The 13,197-nt window shown below is 44.4% G+C and overlaps 1 protein-coding gene across 1 annotated transcript in view; it reads left to right on the plus strand.

The window, feature by feature from the left end:
• Nucleotides 1-3,685: 3,685 nt before the first annotated feature.
• Nucleotides 3,686-13,197, plus strand: part of CNN3 (calponin 3) — a 45,965-nt gene continuing 36,453 nt past the window's right edge. Inside the window, exon 1 of the mRNA XM_054037906.1 lies at nucleotides 3,686-3,869. Coding sequence (XP_053893881.1) covers nucleotides 3,813-3,869 — 57 coding nt within the window. The 5' untranslated portion in view covers nucleotides 3,686-3,812. The remainder of the gene's footprint in view (nucleotides 3,870-13,197) is intronic.

Consider the following 13,197-nt stretch of genomic DNA (forward strand, 5'->3'; position numbering starts at 1 on the left):
GTCATCCCTGTGCAGTCCCTGCACACCTCCCTGGCTCATTCAGCCATTGCAGCTGGCCAAGTGAAAGAAAAGGGGGAGAGGAAAGCTCTTCCTGTTCCCCAGAAGCTGGTCCACTCTCATGCACTGCAGCAGGCACTCCAGTCCTTCCTCTGGGATCTGCTTTCGCCTTTGCACTCCAACGCACGCACACAGGGGCAGAAAAATAGCCAGGTTCTGCTCTTGTCTCCACAAGATATTGTGAGGGCGGAAAACACTGTGATGGTTATGGGTGGGGCAGGAACATACATAGCCCCTACTCACCCCAGGTTTCCTGGCACTAGACTACCCCACTCTCCTGGTTCTGCACCCTCAGACAAGTCATTCACAGGACTTCAAAAGCAGATATTCAGAGTGTAGCCCACCTGCTTCTTCCCAATTGCTGTCAGGAATCTGTTTATGACTTTACAAATAGTTGCTGATGAAATAATTATGATGTCACAAAGAGGATTATGAGTTCATGTGGAGAATAACCTTTACTTTGTACAAATCCTTTCCCCATACAAATAGCTGTAGTAATAAAGAATGTAGAGCTGTAGTAATAAAGAATGTAGACAAATGATGAAAATATAAGAGATTTACAAATAATGAGCCAGATTCCCCAGTATGCATCAGCTGGTTTGTACCACTCTGGATGGATTTATAGGTTTATGAGGTTTGTGTTGCCAGAATGGTGCAAAGCAAGCAGAGCATTTTGGTGAATCTAGATCAAATATTTCTTAATACAGTGTTTTCCATATTTTCGCATGAGGCATAAGTATACTACTGATCACAAAATCAATGACAATTTGAATTTACAATTTGATTGTCCAACATGAAAATGTTTGTCTTTTTATGCATTAAATATGAAATGTGCATAGCAACTCATAAGAAAAGTTTTAAATGTCATTTTAAATGTCATGGATTCCCGCAACCATTTTTGAGTTTAGAAAGAATGGTTGAGAGCATTGTTACAGAAGGTCCTAATTCAACTTTAGTTGAAGTTAATGGAAATATTTCCACTGACTTAAATGGGTGTTGAATCAAACCTTTGGTAATTTGTTCCTTGAGGTGCCTGAAAACCAGTCATCCCAAAATCAGTGTCCAAAAAATTAACTGACCTATCTTATCCTTGACCTAAGCCATAATTTCCCTCACCCCATTCTTCAGTTCTCTCCCTTCTCATCTACAGTACAGTCTCTCTAAGATGGCTGAAGGGGTAATTTTCCTGATGAATAGCACAGATGAGTTCTGCTTTCTTTTAATTATGAACAACTCCGGCTGTTTTCCATAGAGGCTTTATAGAGTTGTGCAGTGGTTTAGGTTCAGCTAGTTCATGACATCACAACAAAGAAATCTTTTTGGCTACCCATTGTGTCTCTCAAGACTCTTATGGCCGGATCCAGTTACAGCTGAAACTTTATCGAAAGATTCCCATTGATGTCAACAGGACTTGGATCAGCCCTTTATTTCTATTTATAGTGCCATATTTACAACACAAGATCCAAAACAAACGAGTCTGTCTTGCCAGAAATCAAACAGAAGAAAGTCTTAGCCCGGGCTACTGCCTCTGGGCCCAATTCTGCAAACCTTTATGCACCAAGACGTACCATCAAGTATTCACCTTTTGACTGACAGTTTCTAACTTATTAAATCTGAAATGTGTTTAATTTGATATTTATACTATAGATTTTAAGAGCTGTGAAGAAGATGGCAGAAAAATACAAGGCAGAAAAAGATTTTGAACAGCCAATGTGGTATCCTGGGTAGATCAAAAGGACTACTCATCCACAAAGAGATTAGCAGAGGATTGTACAGAGTGAGCTCCTCTGGTTGCACACCTCCAGTAATGGAGATGCTACATAAGAAAAAGAAGAAATCAAAGTCTATTCTTGGGATAAATATTCTGCACAGTGGGCTGATTTTAACCATGTGACTGATTAATGCTAAGATTGTAGGGTGAACAGCTGAATGCTTACCTCATTGCATTAAGGTGAATAAGGAGTGACATCAGTGAATGTTATGTGTGCTGAATTGTGCAATACCATAAGCACAGCAGTCTGTGCAGGGGCATAAGCACCTCTGAAACTCCCCAAATTCTTATCCTTTCTTAATCTCATTGCAGTTGTTCTTCCTCTTCTCCTCTGTCTTACCTGCTTCTGAAGTTTTATTTGATTGTGAATTCACTTATTGAAGTTTCAAGATGCCATAGTTACAGAGTGTAAAAATATTTTGGTTCTGTGAGTGACTAGTAGTGATTGTGTAATGGTTTATGTCCTTTTAATCTGGTACCACTAATTTGGATGGCATATCACACCTATTACAGTCTCCTCCAATGGCTGAGCCAGTGGAATTATTCTTTTAATTTAATAGTTAGAAGCCCAGGTTTTTGTAGTCAGGAGTAAGGGCTTACCTCCTTGGTCATGATGTCACCCAAACTGCAAAATATTACTCTCTTCCTTTTCAACTCTTCCCAATTCTTTTGTGCTTTTTTGACATTTTCCTCTTGTTGTATTGGGGCTTTTCAACCTATTAGCAACTGGGGGCAGGAGCCAGGAATTTCTACTTAGGAGGGCTATGGTGGTTCAGCAACTGGAAAGATGGGAATGATGTTGTTTGCTGGAGAGGTTGTAGTAAGGCTGGCAACTTGGGGAGTCAGGTTACTTGTCAGAGATGGGAACCTGGTCAGGTTGCTCCTGAGAGGATGGGGTGTGAAATACTCATGAATCCCATGACTGTAGTATTGCACACTTCTTCACAAATCCATGAATATAGAGATGTTGAACTGTGACTGCTTAGGTCCTTAGTCATTATTTCTATTCTTTTTGCATACAGTTGGTGGGCTGCCAACAATGTTAGTTGCATATGTAGCTGTGAAACATTGCAATGGCTCAGCAGAATAGAACTGGCAAAATACAGGTAGTGAAATATAGTAATCATCACAATTCCAGATGTGAACTGGGTGCTTAGAATAGTAAGGCATTTGGTAAGTCTTTTGAAATAGCCAAGATTTGTCATGGTGGTGAGAGGTACAAGGAGTTTGGCAGAAGATAACAGAATTAAGGCTCCTATTACCTCTTCCTTGTAGCTTTGTATCCCTTGAAGTCTTTCTGGGGTCTCATCAAAGCGAGCGATCTCAGACAGCAGACTATGATGTCCGATTTGATTAATAAGTCTCTCTCTCTGTGTAGATAGATGTAGCATGTGTTAAAAATTAGTGGCCGCTTCAGATTCCACAGCAAGGTTCCAGGGCACTGAAATGATTTTTCCATAATGCTGCTGCTGTAAGGTTTGAGCGGCTGCAGATTCTTTCCTGTTGACGTTTCCCCAGCCTTGGCAAAACTACCGAGCAGACCGCTCTCCTGTTACCAGCTCCCAACCTGCCACCTCCCCGCGCTCCCCCGGCCGTCCAGTTACCCCCCATCCCTCTGCTCCCCAGCGCTGCCCTCTCTCCAGCAGGTGCCCACGCTGCACCTCCCCCAGTTGCATCCAGTCCCTGACCCACCTCCGCCTGCCCGCATCTCCCGCTGTCCCCCACTCGCCCACGCCCTCACCTACCCCGCGCCCCAACCAAGCCCCCCGTCCGGGCTCCGGATTGGCCCGCGGGCTGCTCCAATGGCGGCGGCGAGGGAGGGGGCTGCGTGCGGGGGGCGGCGGGGCCGCGGCCGGGGGAGGGACTAGAACTTTCCGCCGCGGCCGGGCCGGACTTTCCCCCGCAGCAGCCCCAGCCAGGAGCGGCGAGCAGAGCGCAGGGAGCGGCCGCCACCCGCCGGGAACACGGACCCTCCGCAGCCGCCATGACTCACTTCAACAAGGGCCCCTCGTACGGGCTCTCCGCCGAGGTCAAGAACAAGGTAGGGGTCGGGGCCGCGCGGGGGCGGTGGGGCCGGGCGCCCCCAGGGGCGGGGGAGGGTTCCTCGCTCCCCGCTCCCCGCGGGCTCTTCCCGCTCCGGGGCAGGATCCCTCATTGTCTCCCCGGCCCGGCCGGCGTCACCCCTCGCTGCGCCTGTGGTGGGGGCCGTGATCGCCGCCCAGCGCTCCCTTCGCCGGGGTAGGGGCGCGGGGCAGCAGTCGCCGGCCCTCGCCCGCCGCCTGGAGCAGGGCTTGTGGGGCGCGCCAGACAAAGGAGGACGAGGCTCTCTTACCGGCCAGGCGGCCAGCGGGGTGGCTCGGGGGGAGGGCGGGCAGGAGCAGGCTGCTGCGGGTGTCCCTGAGGTCTCCGCTCCGCGCGGCGGTGACCCACCCCGCCCCGGAGATGGTGGCCGCAGCGGGGAGAGTGAGGGATGCTCCGGGCTATGTGGCTGGAGTCCGGCTCCTTGCTGGTGTTTGCGGCGTGTCTGAGGTGCGCCTAGCAAGGGCAGCCCCCTGCTGAGCCTTGTGCCAGCCGAGCGCCCCCCCACCCCCCCGCAGCCAAACGCAGTGCTTAATGTGTCATGAAGGAGCCCTGGGGCTCAAGCAATTGGGTACCAGGGCGTAAGCAATTTTTTTTTTTTTTTACTTTCACAACTGATGCGACAAGCCCAGAGGTGCCCGGGCCATGAACTGCTCAGCCTAGAGGTGCCAGGGCTCAGTCCTGGCAAGCCTGGAACAAATTAAGGCCTTGGCAAAATGCCTGACTTTGCCTGACCGCTCAGGGCATATTCGTCTAGCAGTAAACGTCGTTGTCACACTGAGGAATACGGTGTTTTCAAAGTTAATGTTCCCTCCTAGAGTTTCCTAGGAGCAGCAGACTCATGTAGTACGTGTCTGTATCAGTGTGTAATATGCCAGCGCCTTTTTTCTCCCCCAACAGTGCGACTCATTCCTTCTACCTGGCTGCATCACTCCTAGTGCCCCCCACCACATCCATGCTTATCGCTTCATTGACTACTTTCTACCTCTCTGCCCCTCTCCCCCCCAACACAGCCTTTCCACTCTTGCATAAACTCTCCCTCCCCTGTCTTTCTAGTCTGTAACTTGCTGAGGGGATGAAATTCCTGATTCACCTTTGAAGCTTTTAGGGTTTTAACTCTCTCCATTAGATTTGCATACAAATAGACTGTGTGAAAGGTGGTGGAGGAGCTGGGTGGTATTTGTCTCCTTGTTAATTAGTGAGCCCTTTGGTCTGGGAAAGGGATGAGAAATCCCCTCTCCCCAATAATTCCAGCCCAAAGCTCCGATACATTCCAATCATATTACATCATGGGGTACTGAGGAGAGACCAGCCAATCGCGTGGGCGCTGTGCACAGAATGCTCATTGTCTCCTCTGCTGCTCCAGCCAAAAGGGGGTGGGTAGAAGAGTCGCACAAAGGAGGACTAGGGAGGGTGAGGCCGCAGCAGCTACTGCTGCTGGGGTTTTAGTTTCCATTAGTCTCCTGGGGAAATAAAGCATTTCAGGATTGCCACCATCACATTCATCTCATTGCCTAATGCAAAAAGGCATGCTCCAGTGGCACCTAAGCCACAATAAAATATGTTCCTGCAGTTGTACAATCATGGCAGAGACACATGGTACAGATAATATTAATTCAACAATTGCATCTCCTTTTGATAGTGATTTTAATCTGGTTACAAAGTGTATGTGAAAATACCTCCCAAAGTACCTATGTTTTGATATTAAAACAGTTCTAACATTAGTAGCATGGCCTTTGAGCAGCGTTTCACTGGTTTTCTTCTGTTGTTTTTGATTTGGTTGTTCTCTCTCTTCCATTATTCTGCTCTTTGAAAGATGCTTTTATTAGTATTCCATTAAATCAAATCTTAAATGATGATAGTATTCAGAGCTGAGCATTTGTTTTGGCACAGGCAAAAATCTTTTCAACACAAAGTACACTACTAACACAACCATGTTGCTTACTTCATAATTGGTTGTTTCACTTGTTTGCAAAGTACCAAATCCAGCATCAGACTTGACTTAAATTCTAATATGCTGTTTCATACTGATTTATAGTCTAGTGGAATCATTGGCTGCATTTTTATTTTACACTTAAGACTAGCCCAGAAATATGTAGAGGATTTTACAAAACATCCAAAATATAATTTTCCTCCTTGATATCTATTGACTTTCTAACATAGTTATGTTTAGTTACAAACCTTGGGGAGTCTGGCTAAGCAGATGCCTATTTCAGGGAGTTTCTTTTAGATTTCCAGAGTTGTTTGTCTAGTAAGGTTATGGTAAAAATGTATAAAACATTTGAGCATGTTAATTAGAAGAAGTAATTCCTTTCTGCCCGATTAAGGTTCTTGGCTGTTAACAGAGAAATAATTTTACAAGTTGTGAGTTATGTACATGGAGTAGCAAAGAAGCTTTGTGTTCTTTCTTCCACTTATTTTCATCAACTTCCTTAATCTACTGGGCCCCATGAATGTCTGACAGCAGTCCATAATACTCTGGAACTGGAACCTATTTCCATAGAGACTTAAATGTTTCACCTTGCTGAGTCCTTGTTATCTGAGTAAGGAACTGGTTTCTCTGCTTTCTTTAATAGGATTGTCTTTCCAAAAAGATTCCCTCCATATGCAACTTACGGTTGATTTCTATTCTGGCTTGTGGCTTCACCCAGTAACGTCTGTCAACTCCACACCAACATAAAGGATTTTAGAATGGAGTTAATTTCTCTTTTTGTAGCACCGGGCATCTGTTCTCAGAATTTTGTCCTTAATGCAGAGATCAAACACAAGATATAATGCAGCCAGACCTACAGCTTCTTTCCTAAGAAGAAGCTTGTGTGTGAAGTACAGTAGAACCTCAGAGTTATGAACATGAGAGTTACAACCAGTCAAGCACACACCTCATTTGGAACCAGAAGTATGCAGTCAAGCAGCAGCAGTGGCAGAGACTTCCCCCTCCCAAAAAGCAAATACAGAACCATACTGTGTTAAACATAAACTACTAAAAAGTAAAGAGAGAGCCGCATTTTTCTTCTGCATAGTAAAGTTTCAAAGCTGTATTAAGGCAATGTTCAGTTGTAAACTTCTGAAAGAACAACCATAACGTTTTGTTCAGAGTTACAAACATTTCACAGTTACGAATAACCTCCATTCCTGAGGGGTTCATAACCCTGAGGTTCTACTGTAGGTCTTCCCTTCATGTAAAGTTCCAGAAGACCAGAAAGAAAAGGCTCTACTAAGGTCCAGGTGGTCCTTTCCTAAAACTTCTTGTGTTTTGAGAATGAGCTTTGTTCATCAGTTGCTTGATTCATTTTTTTTACTTTAGTGACCTAGTTTTGTCACACCCTTCCAGACATGCTTTCTAAAAATATTCATGCACATGACAAACATTCATTTTTTCCTTAAATTTTGATACTAGTCTTGTTTTGATTGTTTTCTGAGCTGGGTAGAGAAGTTTCTTGATTTGGTTTTATCATCTCATTTGGTATTGTAACAGTTTTCAAAGATATTTGTTACTGTTCTTGTTGTTTGTAAGAATTTTTTTTTTTAAAAAACAGTCTTGGTGCTCCAAAAGCATTATTTGATTTTTTTTTTAAGTGTAATTTGGAGCTTCTGAAGCTCCATCTACTGTTTGCATTACTAAGCTCTAACTCCATGTTTACTCTGAGAGAACTTGTCTTTTCCCTTTTGTTCCTAACCTCTTAATCATTATTAGTAGGGTGCTTTGCCTCTCTTATGGGAAACATTCCTCTCCCCATTCAAACAGATGTCTTTATAATTGGTGGTAGCAGAGGTATTCAAAGGTCTTGTCTACACAAGAAAATTGTACGGAGTTAGTTAAATCCATGCAACCCTCTTGTGTGGATGCTTTTGTTTCAGTTTACAAGTATCTTCTATCAAGTTAGCTTAAGTTGATTACTTACTGACTTAAGTTAAACTGATAGAAAGTACTCTAAGCAAAAGGAGTGCACATATAAGGGAGTTAAATCACTTTGTACCAATTTAAATCTGTTTACAACTTTGTGTAGGTAAGGTCTCGGAACAAAGATTGATTCTATATTTTGTGTTTCCTTCAAAAGACTGAACAAAGTATTTCTGTCATATCAGTAATGAAGTGGGGGCCAAATAAAACTATCCTCAGTCAAGATACAGACTTTGCCTGACATTTTACTTCCCCCTCAGTGTACTGTTACAAATGAAATGGCTTGCAGTTGGCAGGAGTCTGTGCTTCCGCCTTGTGGAAAACATAAGGTGCCAGACAGTGTAGGGGGAAAGGGAGGAATTTATTTTCTTGCTGGACCAGGGCCATGTACCCATCTCTTTCCAATCTCTCCTACCCTCTTCCCCCCTCCCTCCCCCTCAACAAAAAAGCAAGCCTCTTCCCCATCCTGAGTATCCAAAAGGCATGAGACCTCTGGGTGTATGGGCATTTACTAATTTAAGTTTTTAGGATGTGTTGACAGACCCCAGCAAATGCCATTATCCAAATGCTATATCTGCTGCTCCTTTCTGCTGGGGGTTGTGGGTTTTTTATACTTTGTCTAATTTTTCCCACAACTGGGAAAGGAAGAATAGACACAAAGGGAGAGTGTTGAACTTATTGGGGGCAGTGTGTCTGTAAATTTGGCTTGGTATTGTGTTCCCTATATCTTACCGCAGGGGTGGGTAAACTTTTTGGCCCAAGGGCCGCATCTGGGTATGGAAATTGTATGGCGGGCCATGAATGTTCACGAAACTGGGGGTTGGGGTGCGGGGGGGGGGGTGAGGACTCCGGGTGTGGCGGGAGTGGGCTCTGAGATGTGGCCAGAAATGAGGAGTTCAGGCTGTGGGAGGGGGCTCTGGGCTGGGACAAGGAGTTGGGGTGCTGGAATGGTGGGAGGAGGTGAGGGCTCCAGTTGGGGGTGTGGGCTCTGGGGTGGAGCTGGGAATGAGGGGTTGAGGGTGCAGGAGGGTTCTCTGGGCTGGGACCAAGGGGTTAGGAGGGGGATCAGGGCTGGGGCAGCGGGTTGGGGCTCAGAAGGGGGTTGGGGTGCAGGCTCCGGGTGGTGCTTACCTCAAGCAGTTCCCAGAAGCAGTGGCATGTTCCTCCTCCGGCTCCTGTGTGGAGGCGCGGCCAGGCAGCTCTGTACGCTGCACCGTCCGCAGGTGCCACCCCTGCAGCTCCCATTGGTCCTGGTTCCCAGCCAATGGGAGCTGTGGGGGCATCGCTCGGGGCAGGGGCAGCACACAGAGCCCCCTGGCTGCCCCTGCTTGTAGGAGCCGGAGGGGGGACATGCCGCTGCTCCCAGGAGTCATGCAGAGCCATGGCATACACGGAGTGGGGCAAGCCTCCGACTCCACTCCCTGGCTGGAGTGCAGGAGTTTGAGGGCCAGCAGGAGTTTGAGGGCCAGATTAAAATGTCTGAAGGGCCCGATATGGCCCCCAGGCCATAGTTTGCCCACCCCTGTCATGCTGCCACTTTCCATACTGTGCTTGGCAAAAACCATCAGCTCCAGCAGGAAATTGACACAAGAATAGTCTTTCTGACCCATGTGAACATTACTAAGCTTCAGTTATCCTCTCTGCAGCTGTGACCTTGAAAGGGCAAGTGCAAAGATGCAGGGGTGTGTGTGAATTGTTTGAATTTGAAGTTGGAGCTTGGTAGCTAAAAGAAGCTTGGAAATAAACCATCTTCCCCATTTTGAAAGTGTGCAGGAGTGGAACATTGCCTCTGCCTCTCTCCCAAGGAGAAAACTTGAAGGCGTTTAAGTGAATATTTGGGCTGAATAATGCCAAGAAATTTGACTTTGTTTCTCCTGCAACAGCTGACAGAGAATTTTTTAGGTTGTGATATCTTCAGTTATTGTAGGGCAAACACAAAATCTTGAATTCAGTTCTTTGCCCACAAGTGACCTTTTTCTGAATATTTAAACTTACAATTTTTATTTCTGTTACCTACTTAGGAGTTTCTTTTTAAAGCTTTTAGGGTTAGTGATTTAGAAGCGGGTTAGAGTCTTGGGTGCCTCCAATTGGACTGGTTTGCCCTCTTTCCTCTCCCCCACCTTCATCCAAACTCAAATATAATTGCCCTACTTATTTCAAAAATAAACTATATGCCTCTGTATATCTTTTCCTTGCTCTGTTTCAGTTGCCTTGCCTAATTTTCTTATAGCAACAGAGGATTGCACATGTGCTGCTGCACACAGTACATCTCTAGTAGCACCTAGAGGAGTGTAATGAAAATGAATAGTGTGTAGGTTTGAGGCATGGTCTTCACTAGCAGGGGGGATCGATCTAAGTTACGCAACTTCAGCTACGTGAATAACATAGCTGAAGTCACCATACTTACCGTGATGTCTTCACTGCAGTAAGTTGACTGCTGACGCTCCCCCGTCGATTCCGCCTACGCTTCTTGCTCCGGTGGAGTACTGGAGTCGATGGGAGAGCGCTCAGCGGTCGATTTATCGCGTCTTCACTAGACACAACAAATCAACCCCCGCTGGATCGATCGCTCGGGAGGTAAGTGTAAACATGCCCTCACTGTGCTCATATTGTTGTCTCTCTGGATGAGTTGTGCACAAAGGCATAGGAGATCTTCTGCAGAGGTGATCTAAAAATGTAGGATTTCTGCAGTCTAGTTTTTCCCTCATTGTGTGAGGTAAATGTGTATGTTAACACCTATAAAACATGCAGGCGATCTTAATATCTTAATTACACTGTTAAAATTCAAACATTTTCAGTTTGAATTATAGTCCTATTTTTTTTCTCCTCTATATGGAGACTAAATTAAATCTGACATCCATAGTAGAACTCTTTGTAAAAGAGATTACGAATTAAGTGCAATATTCCCTTATAAAACCCAAAGATATTTCGGAGTGCGTAGTGATGTGATGTTCTTATGATCAAATAACAGGACTCAAGTCTCATTATTTTCACCTCACAGTAGCTCTTTAAATGGATAAACATTTGCTAGTTAAACATCACTTTGTGAATAACACTAAAAAAAATTACTCCTTGTCTCAATTCTGTAGTTTGTTTCCCAAGGAACTATGAAACTCTCTGGATCCATGTGTGAAAGGAATTGAAATACTTAAAACTCCAGACTTTTTGGTAATAGGGGACTGTGGTGGAAATCATTTTGTGGTTGTAAAGTATCTTCGTGGTTTGTTAGGTGACTTCTCTAAATTTAATATTTGTATATATTAATCGTAAGTGTCTCTGTATTGTCCCTATTAGCAGTTACTCCTAAGCATTCTCTGCATTAACTGGTACATAGGGATTATGGAATATTGACCAGAGCATTTTTATTCACTTTAGTGGAAGCTTAGCAATATGCAATATTTGAGTGCAGTGAACCCAGCGCAGGAAGAAGTGATGCATAATTATAAGCCTATTCTTGGAGAGAATGATTCAACAAGAAACAAGTTACAAAATGTAGATATCGTGGTGACTCCATAGTTAAGTTTGCATTCTATTAATGCAGTAAGCTGACACTGTCCAAAGTATGTGCACTAATTATATACATTTACATCACTAATGTTAAAAGTTTGTATATATTTTCTGACTTGAAGTTAAGATGAATTTCCACAGGTCCATGTAGCTAAACAAATGAATTGTCAGAGTAATGTAGCTTACATAGAATATTCTAACTAGTCACTTTCACTCTTTCTATACTTAGGTTGTGTACATACTTCAGCTTAGGTTGGTATAAGTTACATTGCTCAGGGGTGTGAATAAGCCACCCCTCTCAGGGCACGTCTTCACTACCCGCCGATCCGGCGTGTAGCAGTCGATCTATTGGGGATCGACTTATCGCGTCTAGTGAAGACGTGATAAAATCGATCCCTGATCGCTCTGCCGTCGACTCTGGAAATCCACCCTGGCAAGAGGCGGAAGCGGAGTCGAGGAAGTCGATGGCGGTGCGGCAGCGGTCGACTTGCCGCCATCCTCACAGCCAGGTAAGTCGACCTAAAATATGCAACTTCAGCTACGCTATTCACGTAGCTGAAGTTGCGTATCTTAGGTCGACCCACTCCTGTAGTGTAGACCCAGCCTCAGTGGTGTAAGCTACACTGACCTAAGCACTGGTATGGACAGTGCTATGTTGGTGGGTGAGCTACTCCTGTTGACTTAATTACTCCAGCCCTCTCAAGCAGCTGTAGCCAAGTCAACGAGAGAGCTCTCGTCTGTCGGCTTAGAGCAGGGGTAGTCAAAGCTTTATTGGAAATTGATTTAGATGGTTTCAATTAGGGGTACGGATACCCATGGGAATATCCAGAGGTCTTCCAGGGGATACATCAACTCCTCTACATATTTGCCTAGTTTTACAACAGGCTACACTAGCTAAAAGCACTAGCTGAGTCAGTACAAAGTAAAATTTCATACAGACGATTTGTTTATCATAGAATATCAGGGTTGGAAGGGACTCAGGAGGTCATCTAGTCTAACCCCCTGTTCAAAGCAGGACCAATCCCCAGACAGATTTTTACCCCAGTTCCCTAAATGGCCCCCTCAAGGATTGAACTCACAACCCTGGGTTTAGCAGGCCAATGCTCAAACCACTGAGCTATCCCTCCCCATATATACTGTACACTGAAATGTAAGTACAATATCTTATATTCCAGTTGATTTATTTTATAATTGTATGTTAAAAATGAGAATATAAGCAATTTTTTAGTAATAGTGCGCTGTGACACTTTTGCATTTTTATGTCTGATTTTGTAAGCAAGTAGTTTTTAAGTGAGGTGTAAATTGGGGATATGCAAGACAAAGACTCCTGAAAGGGGTACAACAGTCTGGAAAGGTTGAGAGCAACTGATTTAGAACAATCCTTGCTTTTTAGGAAGGTCTAAAAAGCAAGGATTGTTCTAAATCAGTGGCTCTCAACCTTCCTAACTAACTCCCATCTCTCAGAGCTGCTCTAGTAACTTTTAATTTTTTTTTTTAACATAGTGCCTAGGCTAGCAGCCCTATTCATGGGCAATTCTATTGCTAGACACTGTACAAACAGATGGTCCCTACCCAAAGAGCTTACAGCTTAAACTATAAAACAAGAGACAACAGATGTATACAGACAGATAGCTGGAAGAGTACAAGGAACCAGTGATACAGTACAGTAACTCTTCGCTTAACGTTGTAATGTTCCTGAAAAAAATGTGACTTTAAGCAAAACAATGTTAAGTGAATCCAATTTCCCTATAATAATTAATGTAGATGTGGGGGTTAGGTTCCAGGGAATTTTTTTATTTTTTTTCATCAGACAAAAGACTATATTTTATTTTTTATATATATCTATATATAGATACACACACACACTATAAGTTTTAAAAAA

Source organism: Malaclemys terrapin, chromosome 8 (genome assembly GCF_027887155.1).
Source record: "Malaclemys terrapin pileata isolate rMalTer1 chromosome 8, rMalTer1.hap1, whole genome shotgun sequence".
Classification (NCBI taxonomy): domain Eukaryota; kingdom Metazoa; phylum Chordata; order Testudines; family Emydidae; genus Malaclemys; species Malaclemys terrapin.